This window comes from Ctenocephalides felis, unplaced genomic scaffold (assembly GCF_003426905.1).
Source record: "Ctenocephalides felis isolate EL2017-DRISC unplaced genomic scaffold, ASM342690v1 CF-g0.4_SCAFFOLD_01492, whole genome shotgun sequence".
NCBI lineage: Eukaryota > Metazoa > Arthropoda > Insecta > Siphonaptera > Pulicidae > Ctenocephalides > Ctenocephalides felis.
In genome coordinates, this window is record NW_020537646.1 from 38,609,151 (window position 1) to 38,622,633 (window position 13,483).

Here is a 13,483-nt window from a genome sequence, read left to right on the forward strand (position 1 = left end):
ACTTCTATTCGTATAAATACATACATAGAGTTTATTATTCTAATTTGCATTATTTTAAATCTTTATCATTTTCGCGCGAATTCGCTCAGAATTTCTGCGCATGTGCAACTTCACTTACCTTGGCGTTTCAAGTCACTTTGACGTTCTTTTAGAGGTTATGTTTGCCAAAATACCGGAATCAATTTACACAGTTATTTCACGTAAAAATCCTCATTTTAATTGTTAACTGATCACAAATATCACTATACACACTTATAAAAATACTATATACGAATTAAAATAATTTATTTCTTTAAATTTCTTTAAATAACATTTTGTTTACAGACACCGCTGTAGAGTGACCGCCAGACTGACATTTACAACACAACTACAGTTTTATTACAGTGTTATTGACAACAGCGCATTTGTATCGTTAGTAGTACAGTAGTACTCTTCATTAAAGATTGATTACAAAATGACTTGCGATTTCTCTTTACTGGATCAATGTACAATCACAAGATGACTTATGAAAAAATTAAAATATTATCAAATTGTATTAATTTATCTGTTATAGCAATCATATCAATAATAAATGAATATTTACGTTAATTGTGTATACAATGATCGTGTTGATTTTATTTTTAACTTTCAAGAAGGGCATGCTTGTTTTTGCCAGGTACTCTGAGTTACTAATTGATGTTTCAAGTCATTTTGAATCGTTTGACACCAAATTTGTAATTATTGTGTGCCAATATATGTAAGCCAAAATTTTATCTATGTTTGCCGATTTCTTAAATACGTTTACGCCAATTTAAAAAACTATTTTAATCTCTTTCATGAAACTCGTTTTTTGACGATTTTTTCTTTAATTTCTTTTTAAAAATTTGGCTAAATCAATTGTGATACAAATTCAAAGATGGCAAAATAAATTACTTAAAGAAATTTTGAATTCCCCCTCTGGGGTGGGCCAGACTGTTTTCAGATTACTATTTTCAAAAATAACCCGAAATTTTTGAAATGATATAAGAAAATTAACAAAAAATAATTTTCATGCACATTTGTACATAATATTGCAATTGTTGACAAAATTAAGGGAGGCACAATATTTTCTTTATTATGGCAAGTGGATCATCTAAACTGTTTGCTAGAGAAACGCTATAACACTATAAGGGCAAGAATAAAAATGAAATTCATGTTTCATTATCACATGTCAATTTCCAAATACCCTGAGAAGAGTTGTATTTTCAGTCATTTTTTTCCTTACAGTTTTGTTGTTCATTTCAAGAATGCCGTAAAAAATACTATATAATAATAATAAAAAAGCTAAGAATTCTAAACCGAATTTGGTAGTTCAAAAACTATTCTATGCCAGGGATCGTGATGATTAGTTTATGGTAGAGATCGGCTGGGTCGTTTCTTACTAATTATTATTGTTTTTTGACAATTTTAATGAAACTTTGCATGACGATAAATTGTCTTAACGAACATTTGAAATATCTAAATTATTATTATTAAGTTTACAAAATGTCTCTATAATTAAAACAAATAAAAATATTATAAGTTTGTGGTATATCTATTGAAAATTGGATTGATCAGTAGGATCAAAAAGTATTTTGTGAAAGCAAAATTTTTTCTTTGGAAATAAAAATTTCAAAATATTATACAAATAGCTAATTCTCAATTCGTATCGAATTGATATAGCTGATTTTTGATAGAGCAACTATAGCTAATTTCCATTGTACAATGATAATAAAGTATATTTACTATTCTAAATTCAAAAAATTAAAATGTCAATAAGTAACTGCACTAAATTAATTTTATTAACAAAAAATACAATATAAATAATTAATCTTTTCAATAAATAACACTTAATTAATTTTAATAAATAAAGTTACATAATTAATAATAATAAATAATTGCACCTAATTAATTTAAATTTAATTAATATTAATAAATAAATGCACGTAATATTAATAATTGCACATATGGTTAATGGACATCTATATGTAACTTAGTCATGCATTTTTTTGGGTTGTATTCTATCCTTTTGTCGCAGAATATGATCTGAAATATCAAATTTTTAATTACTTGAGAACACTTTAATACATTTTATTTTATTTACTAAAACTGATAGTTTTGATAAATTAAATTAAATAAACTATACTCATGTATATTGGGCACGTTGTGAATTCTTGTAATATAGTAGTGAACTTTGAAAATTTTTTTTTGTATGTATATATTTGTCAATCAATTCATGCATTATGTTTTAAGACTGTGCTGGTCTTTATACCTTTAAAGAGTTGATCTACAATTAAATATCTCCTTTTTTTAATATTTTATTTTATTTTAAATCATATGGCCATTTTTTAAATCTTTGATTAGGATATTCCTCACTCTATTTATTGATATATTTGTTTGGGTGACCTGATAATTTTTTGTGGTATTTTTTGCAATTTTGACCATTTAGTGAACAATTAGTAAATTTTGACACTGAAGCTTTTTAGTTTCAATAAATGGTTGAATTATTTAAATAATTTAATTATTTAATAAGTTGTCATCATTTTGTTTAGTTAAATAAACCTTTAATTGTCAATTTTATTAGAAAAAGTCTAATAAATACATATTTTAAACGCAAAATCAATTATTTTAAACATCGAATACTACGGTTACTTCAGAAAACTAGTTTTTTTTATCCTCAAAACTGTCAGTGTTTTAATTCTTCGAGTACTTCTCATAATATTTATAAAATATACATATATATAAATATTTTGAACAAAAGAAAAGAAGCCTAATAATTTTATTAAATCGTAATTATTTGAATGCAGCAATAAAATTGTCATGGTTTTATTAAATTTGTATGTACAAAATTTTAAGAAGTATTTTCTTTGATATAAACGAATTTGGTATCTCTCAATACCAACAAAACAAAAATTAGAAAATTAGTTGCAGGTGGAAGCCAAATTATATACTACAATTTCAACAACTTATTTAAAAAATCACTCACCCGATATGGGGATTATTTTTTAATTATGTAATTGTTAATAGAAACTTTCAGAGTAATTCTGATAGCTATTGTTCAAAAAAGTAAATAATGATATTCAAAGATATCAAACAAAAAATGCTTTCCAATGATGACAACAAGAATATTTATCAAAAAATTATCTCACCTGTATCACACGGCAAAGTTTTTCGATATCAATCATCTACAGTTATAAAGTGTATTTATTCTGAAGATATCAGATTGGCTCAATCCGGGCTTGTTATATGGATCTGTGAGTCTTTCATTTGTCTTCAGTGCTGTCATTGTCTTAGAGACGCCATCCTGAGGGTCAAATAAAATAAATGTTCACATTAAGGGATGGTAGAAACAGAATCATCAATAATAAATGTACGAAACGGTCCTTTGGAGTTCTCAAGTATTTTGTCTAAGTGGCGATTAAGATTGATAAATCGAGTTGTATCAAAATTGCGTAAGGGTTCACAGTTGTGCAATTATGACAATTTATATTACATTTTTCAAATGGTTTATTGTCGAAATGTAGGTCAATCAATTAACCAGTAAGTTAGAATTGATATTCTAGTACTTTATCGGCAATGCGCATTTAATTGATTTAAATAATGCGCGGGATCCTGTTTTGTTCAATTAATTTAGCTATTTTTATAGAATGTACCAGCGCGAACTCTTTGAGGACCTAAGTCCTCAAGAGCCCAAATTGTTTGAAAGGTCCAAATTTTCCTTTATATATCATGTATAGATGATTCAATTTATTAACATCTCGAAGAAGAAGTTTGTCTTTGCCAGAAAATCCATTTGACTAATTTTGTTTTCTACGTGTTTCCAGCCATTCTGAATCGTTTGATAGAAAAATGGGTAAACTTCTGCTAATTATAAAGAAACGGCTTAACCTATCGCAGCGCAATTTTGGTAATAAACGCAAGCAATTATCCAGCTACGTCAAATGGCTTTTATCTTCTTAAAATAAGTTCGGAAGTTTTTGATTAAAACGTAGACAAAAATAAAAAAAATTGCTCACATATTCAAACGCATGTTGTCTAATTTAGGTCTGAAACGAGTCGGAATGACTTGAAACGTTGATAAAACGTAAACTGTCTGATTTCAAAAATCGTGGTGATATGAAATTTATCATTGCCCGAAAAATTGCATAAAATATTATCACATATTATCGTACAGCCATTTTTTAGCATTTATCATAAAAGGTATACTATTTTTTCACCGTGACGAACATAGCAAAACCATTTGAGAAATGTCACTAAAATACAATTCACTTGATGAAAACACGAATTTCTACAAAGACGAATTTTTAAAGACATAAAGAGATTTAAAAGATTGAATTCGTCTCGAGGTATCACTATATGCCACAGAAGACGCACGTCTAGACTCGAAAACATGGGAAAGTGATATTGAGTGAAAAACGTATGTTCTTTTCTTTCTTTCAGAAAAGAAAAGTAAATCACAAAAGGTAACAAAGTGAAAACAATATTTAAAATGACTTCGGGATTTGTTATGCAGAACGGTTTGTACAAGGGATTTTTTCTTGCAAAAAGTTTAAACGCGATGGCTGTAAGTGAGATTATAGGATTAAACATTTTTCCTATTTAAATGTGTATCGCTTAAGTTATAAGAATTAAAAAAGTTTGTGGACTTTAAGCTTGTAATTTGAATATCAACAGAATAATTTCAGAAACATTGTTCAGTTTGCGTTGTAAATCGTATACTTTTCTCAGAACCCCTACATAATATTATCATAGAGTAGAGCGGTCCGCGGGTAAAAAAATCCACCATCATCTCAAAAATGAGTAAAAATAGGAAGTTTTCAAAAATATTTGTAAGTAGAGTAAAAAATATGTGTAATCAACCAATCACCTTAAATCTAACAACGTTGTTATAAGGATCTAAATGGCAATGTTTTAAAATCCGCAACAAAAGTACTTTCCTTCGTTGTTAGTGTTTTTGTTGTGAGCACTGTGGTTTAGTTTACAAGGCCTTTATTTAATATTTAATATTTAATTGTTTAATAAAATGTAATTTTAATTTTAAGTTAGAGTCAACTGATATTTTTATAAGACCTTTATAATAGCTCACATGTGGGAAAAGTAAAAAGGACCATCTATCATCTTGGCAAATGGCAAAAGCGTAACCAATAAAAAGTGAATAAAATGTAATTTGGATTAAAAAATGAAAATGAATTAAACTATTGTGTGAATAAATGTAAAGTTCAAGATAGCTTAATTTTGTTACCTTCGCAAATGCGCGTTCTCCATAAATCATGATTGATTTATAATCAAATTTATTTATCAGGACGGTCTGACTTGCAGGCAACTTCTCAAATTGTCTTCTCATTGTCTGAAAAATTAGTAATTTATTACAAACACATAAAAAATGCATATTAAATTATATTAAAATTTGCTTAACCAAATTTTGCCTAACCAGAAAAACAAAAACAAACTCAATAAATTATTTGATTCAAACTCAACAGTCATTGAAGATGAAAAGACAGAAATTATAAGACTTCAATTATAATGGAGAAGAATTACTTATAATAATATCGAAATACTTATAATAATATCGGAATTAATAATATCGGAGATTTTTGTTGTTTTTAAATTATTTTTAACTTTTCGTAGGGTAAGATATAGTAATCGCAAAAAATCGAAAATGAAAATTTTTGTATATATTTACGGTTCAAAGATTTTCGAACAATTGGCATACCTTAGAAAAAATGAATGTGAAAATAGAATTTGCAACAACTAATTACATGGAAACCGACCGTCTGATCTTTACCAAAAACTAATTGTGCTAGTTGAATTTATCAAGAAATCATATACTGTTATTAAATCAAATGAAATACAAGAATTTAATCATAACTAATAACATAATTAACTAGTGGAGCGCATGGCATCGTGCCTTAAGGCAAATTGCTGGAACTTCTTTCCGTACCAATTTTTTTTTTTAAAGATTAACATTTTTGAAAAAAATTTACTTTGAAAATATTAGATTTTTGAGAAACTACAAATTTTTGAAAAAAATATTATTTTGAAAAAGACTTTTTGATAAAAAAGTTTTCTTTATTTGAAATATTTTGGAAGTTCTGAACTTTTTTTTCAAAGCAATCGTACTGCTTTAACTGCATAGAAACGAAATATCGAAGCGCGTAAGTGCCGCGTCGCCGTCTAACAAATAAACATGGGTACGGAACCCATAGGAATGTAAACAAAATTTATATTTATTGTTAAAATCTCTATAAAATATCTGATAATTTTATGTGCATATGTCTAATGATCATTTTTGACGGCCAAATGGCATTTTTTTACTTTTTACTAGATCTCTGAAACCGCTAGACCTGCCTTCATGAAAATTTAATCAGTTGTTCATCTTATCAATAGAAGTAAAATGTTTTTTCAATTACTAAAATCTGACATTCCGTTCTCTTAAAACCTGAGTTACCGCTTGTAGGACTTTTGGCATCTTCGAAACGGCTAAACCTGCCTATGCCAAGAACTAATCAGCACCTGTTATCAACAGCAATCGAATGTTTTTTGAATAATTGAAATCGGTTGAACCGTGTTCCCGTAATCGTCGACGAAAATTTGTATCCGCACACACACACGCACATATACACACACATACATCCATTTTTCTAAGGCATGCCAAAATATTTAGAAACCTCTGAAACGTAATAAAAAAATTTTTCATTTTCGATTTTTTTGCGATTACTACAACTTACCCTAAGTTAAAAATATCTTCTGAAGATTTATATCATAGTAAATGTTATATTATAAAATTTCGTTTTAACAGTCTGCTCAAAATCTGCTTCAAAAACAAAAAAGCCATTAAAAGAAAATCATTATGCATTTACTTACTAAAGCAATGTTTTCCCAGTGGATTTGCAAAAACTCGTCTCGATCAGACCGATTTTGTTCATGATAAAAACCTATGGAATGGCCCAATTCGTGAACGGCCGTTCCCACATTGTGGCAGCCGCGCCCCAATGATACGGGCTGCTCGCCAGATGTAACTCCTACGTGAGCGTAACAGCCGCCACTAAAAAATTGAGAGATCAATTAATCACCTTTACGTGAAATGATCTATTTGAACACTATTTTAAATTGATATATTGAATATCTCTTTCATAAAGATATTTTTTAAAGCAGATTTTAATGTAGAAAATGTTGGCGCTTAAAAAGTAATATAAACCTATAAAATATCCCATAAGTAATACTGTAAATGATATTATTAGTTGTTAGATAGGAGTATGGGATTTATACAGGGTTTCTAAAACTTCACGCCAAGCCGAAACGGGGTGTTAGTATTAGTTGATATACCTTAACCGTGAAAAAATTAAAAAAACTCACATTGTCTGATAGCTATGAGCTAGTGATGGGCTGAATCGACGAACGGTTATTTTCAACCGTTTCTTGTTCGTTAACGAACTAACCGTTTCGTCGCAACGAAATAACTAGTTGAAAATCAACTGGTTTCGAAATAGTTGAAAACATGGCGACCAGTTAGTTATTCAACGTACGCAGGTACCTAGAACCTAGGTCTGAAGTCAGAAAGGATCAACTAATACTATGAAAATCGCTTATTGTTAGGCTACTGCTTTTATAATATTGCAGATGTACGGGTACATATTAAAAGAAACTTGCAACATGCGCTAAATTTTTTAATTTTAGAAAATCAATTACATTTATTCAATGGTTAATGTTTTTTCATAAAATTCTCATAACATTTGTTTTGTAATAATGTTTTTAAACCAAACCTGAAAATTGATTTTTTATTTTTCATAACATTTTTATGTAACTATATATTTTTATATTGCTATTTTTATATAACATGTAAATTCGATGTTGTAGTATATGGCTTCGCTGTAACGAAAATATATTAAACCTTAGTATTAATAATAATAAATGTGATATATATATATATATATATATATATATATATATATATATATATGAGTGAGTTCTTGAGGGCGATACATCAAACAAAGAGTATCGCCCTCAAGAACTCACTCATATATTTCAACATCAAATTAACTACTAAATCATATATATATATATATATATATATATATATATATATATAAATGTGACAATTCACATTTATTTCTTTTTATTCATCAAATCAGTTCACAAACTCAACTTGACTTTTATAATAACAAACTTCATATTACCAACTTTCAATGAAACACGATTGCCCCAAGTTTTCAAGAATTAAGACATTTCATATAACTATGAATATAAAACCTTGAGAGGCCCATCCTTAAAAAATGTCCTAAAGTCTGTAAGTAAGTTTCATCAAAAGCTGGCGCAGGGTTGTAAAATAGTAGAATACTTGATAATATTATAATAGAAAAAATTCGAGTAAAAAATAGAAACCTAAAAATAATAAAAATAAACATAAATATAATTTTACAATCCTGATTAAATGCTACAACTTATGATAAAAGTTTCCAAAACACATTAGTACATATTTTTAAAGAAAGGCATCCATTCTCAAAATCGACCGATTTTTTTAAATTTATAGTTCAACAAAAAGTCTTAATTCTTTAAAACTTGAGACAATTGTGTTATTATATTTATATAATTATACTGCGGCCCTAGAAATGTAACTCACGGTTACGGTTTCAGAGTTTAAAAAAAAAAAACTTAATGAAAATTAAACACAATAACCGAACAATGGTCATAATTTCTTTAAAGCTCTTTAGGTTGCACTTAAAAGCTCGATATTTCCAAACAATGAGCTATTTTTTAAATATTTTTCAAGACAATTAAGGTCAATATTAAAAACCAGTTTTGACTATAGTTTCAGCGCTGTATACGTATTTTATATTTTATTTCCTTTATTTAATTGTTTTTTATTTATTTGTATGTTTGATTTTGTACAGTATTTTATTAACAAACTACAAAGTTCAAGACATTATCTCTGTTGTAAATATATAAACATACACATTCACTTACATGCGATTCTAATACATATTTTCCTAAGTAATACAAAATTTTTGAAAAAAAAAATCAATTCGATATTTTATTTAAGGGGGTATTCTACTGTAGAAGCATGAATTTTGCCCGGTTTTTAAAGCGCTGTATAAAGAAAACAAATGATATTTTTACTATCGATTTTTTTATCATTTGTTTATTGATATTTTATTATTCCATAAAAAAAATTATTAAAGAAAAAAATTAGAATTTACAAAGTTATGAGCAGTCAAAGTGGGAGCTCAAAAAAAAAGAGGGTGTCCTGGCGTGCATGATTCCAACCCTCCTGGTGATCCGAAACATAAAAAAAAGATGGATTCTTAATTATTATAGATGTCGCTATCGTATGAACCTTGGATAAGCCAAAAAAAACTTTTTGTTTGAATGGCGGCAGTTTGAAAAAAAAAATTTTTTTTCATGTTTTTTTTAACAATTCCGAATTTTTTAAAAATACTTAATGAAAAGTTATAGTTTTGGTAGAGGTCCATGCGATAAAGCAATGTATAGAGAAGATCCTCTCCAAATTTGAAGTAAATCGGTTCATTAGAACTCGAGATATCCTTACCGCCAGCTCGAAAAAAGTAGTTCCGAGAAAAACGCGTTCAAAGTTTTGAGACTCGGTCGGACCCGAACCGAGACCACGTCACTAAAGCGGCTATAACTCAGGAAATAATAGTAATTTTGAAAAATCCTTTTAATGACATATTTTTGAATAACTAAACTTTGAAAATATGAAAAAAAAAATGTTTCGACTTTTTCAAAATTCTACAGTAGAATACCCCCTTAACATGTTAATCGCCATGTCAGTCATATTTGTCACACGCTAAGAAATCCTACTTGTTTAATTGTTAATATTATAAAAATGGCACATATTTTTTTAAATACGTGAGATTATAATATAATAATAATTTATAGTAACATTTAGTTTTTGGGAACTTGATAGATAGTAACAGTTTTTTTTAATAAGTTATTTTATAAAAGAAATATGAATTTTATGATAATCTTACCCATTGAATATTCGCAAATAGTTTTGCTGGTTGGTTCTTGGAATAAATCTGATGCATGTGTAATAATGATATTGCTCTATGGCTTGCCTTACAATGTATTCCACACTACCTGAAATTAAGTACATATTTATTAAAAAACAATTAAACAAAACTAATTAGTACATTATTTAAAAATATCTTAGAAAAATCTTAAATTTAAATATTCTTATAAAGTTTAAATTTTAAATATTCAAATAAATTTATGAAGAAAATTTTAAAATAATTCAATAAGTTATATATATTATAATTAATATTATTTCTAAACATTTATATATGGTGGTCAATTTTCAGATAAAATAGAAATTTTACAGTAATGCTATGTTACGGATCTATCTTCGTATGAGTTAGTAGTGACAAGCTGTCAAAGAGTTGTGTATTTGCTGTGCGATCAGGTATTTTACATATAAAATCTAATCTATAAAACTCACTAACGTTAACTAGCAATTTTATTATAAGTGCAAATTTTTGATGACTCCTTGATAACACATACATGGAGTTAGGTTTTATGAATGAGGGGTAATTAAAACATATTTTATCATTTATATGGACGACTTAACTCTGTATAAGGAAAATGAAGCTATAACTAAATTATTTTTTTTCCAACAAATGCATTATTATAGATATAGTATGGGAAATACTCAAGAAAAAAGTCAGATTTCAAATGGATTAAATGAATGAAATCATTCGAAAGCCATTCGATTCGCATTGACAGTAATAATAGGAAATCCGCTTTTGGTAAAGACTGATACGGTTTGAAATGAGAAATTGATTGAATTTAATGACCGTTCGTAAAATCAGTTTAACACTTTTTGTAGGATTTGTGCCGATAATGACTTTATCGGAATAATAGAACCGTAACTTTATTTAAATTTAGAAAATTTAAAAATTGATAATGACGAATAAAGTCTATACTCTATTAAACCAAAAATTTATAAATCCTAATACTGATAAAATATAATTTCCAAATTTAATTATTAAAACTAAGAATTTTGTTTTTAGTTTCAACAGTAATCAGAACAATTTCAAGCAAAAAAATTATGAATTGAGACAATTCTAATAGTGATGTAAATAAATAAAAGTTTTAAAAAGTTCTTGAGGTTTATCAATCCATATTTGTTTATTTTCATCGCAAAAGCAATTTTTTTAAAATTATGCTTTTACTTTTTAATATCTTCAAAACAAATTTTAACTACAACACTCAATTTTAATTAGTGGTAAATATTAGTTAATGCAAAAGGGGTGTACAATAATTACAATGATGAATTTTTAAGGATTTGTGGACACCTCCTTCCCTTCTTCTCTTACGCCACTTCACGTGCATTTTCAGTACTTAAAATAGTTAAAATAACAACAAATTTTTGGATTTTTATTAAAATTTTTTGGAAAATGATATCTTACTAAATTTTCCCTTCCTACGTGATATTTTGTGATTTTTTTTTAAACTTCTCCCCACTTTTTAGGCCTCAAGTGTAGCCTCTACTGTATTTTATTATAAATCAAAATTAGTAAAGGCCAAAACTTTTATTTTGAACTATTCAGTGATAGGCCACATTTTGTTTTAAACCAATTTCAATACAACATCCCAATTTTATTTAGCGGTGAATAATTAGGTAATAACTAGTGGGGTGCATGGCATCGTGCCTTAAGGCAAATTTCTGGAACTACCCATACCGTAATTAAAAATCTTGGTACGGAATCCAAAAAAAATTATACAAAATGTGTACACATTATTAAAATCTATATAAAATATCTATTATCTAATATTTTTGACCGCAAAATGATTTTTTTTAACTTATTTTGATTGGGAGTCCATAACCGCTGGACCTGCTTTCCCAAAAATTTAACCAGTTTTTCATCTTGTCAATGCAAGTAAAATGTTTCTTGAATTATTAACCTCGGACGCTCCGTTCTCGTAAAAACTGATTTACCGTTTTTGGCACCTTTTGTGCCGTATCTTCGAAACGGTTAGACCTGCCTTTGCCAAAAACTAATCAGCATGTCTCCTTATCAATACGAATCGAATGATTTTTGAATTATTCAAATCGGTTGATCGGTGTTCCGGAAATCGTCGACAAAAATTTGTATCTGCACACACACATATATCCATTTTTTCTAAGGTATGTCAAAATGTTCAAAAACCTTTGAAACGTAGAGATATATAAAAATTTTCATTTTCGATTTTTTTGCGATTACTATAACTTACCTTATGGGAAGTTAATAAGAATATTTCAAACTTAGCAAAGAGTTTTTTTAATTGTAAATGATTATTGATGATTTTATCTGGAAAAGAATTTCAAATACAACGCTCTACTTTTAATTAGTGGTAACTGGTGATATTAGTCAATCCTAAAAATAAATGAAAATTATTGAAGGCCGAAATCATCATTATCTGAGTTGTTTAATGATACGCCAACATTTCGTTTTGATTCTGTATTTTATGTTTGTTTTTATTGTGATGAACCTCTTCTGATAAGTAATCCTCTTGGGAATGGAAATGTAGATACGGCAAAGTATTAAACACGTTTCGTCAGTAATGGAATGAGGATTACATGAAATTACTGTTTACTAAATCACTACATCAAGTGCTCAATCTGTAGGGATCAGGATCAGGCGAGAAGGGATCGAGCCCTGGCTCGGCAGCAATTAAAGAATAAATCTGAGTGCTAAGGGACTGTGTTTAAAGAATTTACATCGAAATGAAAATAGTAAGAATTGAACCTATTAAATTTATAATGATAAGGGCTTCATTTCCAATGCACCGGATAACTGTGTTGGCGGTCATTTGCAGATCATCAGCCATCACCAGCGAGCACCTAAGGTAGGGCGGGGCACAAAGGTCTAATTTAATTTTCATAGCAATTATATTCTGAACAAAAATCACATATCAAACAAACAACTATCTTTATATGTTCAACAAACTCCTTGCTGATTCATCATTGCAGAAATGTGTTTCTTTCGCTGTTTTCCAAAAATTTGTGATTTTTTTTTATCCTATAGGTGGGATAAATTGGAACGGGCAGGGGCCAAACAATTGCATATAATATTTACTTGTGATTTAAGCTATGTATGGCATGATATTTAACGTTATCTATAGAGATGATTATATTACATATTATATATATATATTAAATATTAGATGAATATTTATTTTTAATAGAAAAATATTTTATACTTACGTAATGATGGATCTATCATAAATGGAATTACACCATTTGGCCATAGAGCTGCCCTATTTAATATAGCAGATTTGCCCTAGAATAATCAAAGTACAGAAATATTTATACACCTATTACGGTCATGAACTAAAAACATAATTAAATGTATATTTTCTGTAATATTTTTTAATGAAACAATTGATAAAATGGTTAACGTATAGATGCAATAAACAGCTTTATTATTAATCACCATTAATACCATTTTCTTCGTGCTTTGATCAATCATTGAATTTAATAAACATT

At 28.0% G+C, this 13,483-nt stretch overlaps 1 protein-coding gene across 1 annotated transcript; it reads right to left on the reverse strand.

Moving 5' to 3' along the window:
• Positions 1-3,178: 3,178 nt before the first annotated feature.
• LOC113371218 (astacin-like metalloprotease toxin 4) lies at positions 3,179-13,324 on the reverse strand. The gene is made up of 6 exons (XM_026611857.1): positions 13,319-13,324; positions 13,202-13,277; positions 9,987-10,095; positions 6,862-7,042; positions 5,240-5,344; positions 3,179-3,301 (listed from the first exon to the last, which is right to left on the reverse strand). The coding sequence occupies exons 1-6, from the start codon at positions 13,322-13,324 to the stop codon at positions 3,179-3,181; spliced, it is 600 nt and encodes a 199-aa protein (XP_026467642.1).
• Between the last annotated feature and the right edge of the window lie 159 nt (positions 13,325-13,483).

What these genes read in the sequence shown, in the direction of transcription:
- LOC113371218 (XM_026611857.1), bottom strand. An exon ending in TATGATAGATCCATCATTAC is followed by an intron (nt 10,096 to 13,201) that starts GTAAGTATAAAA and finishes ACTTAATTTCAG; the next exon opens with GTAGTGTGGAATACATTGTA. An exon ending in TATTTGCGAATATTCAATGG is followed by an intron (nt 7,043 to 9,986) that starts GTAAGATTATCA and finishes TCAATTTTTTAG; the next exon opens with TGGCGGCTGTTACGCTCACG.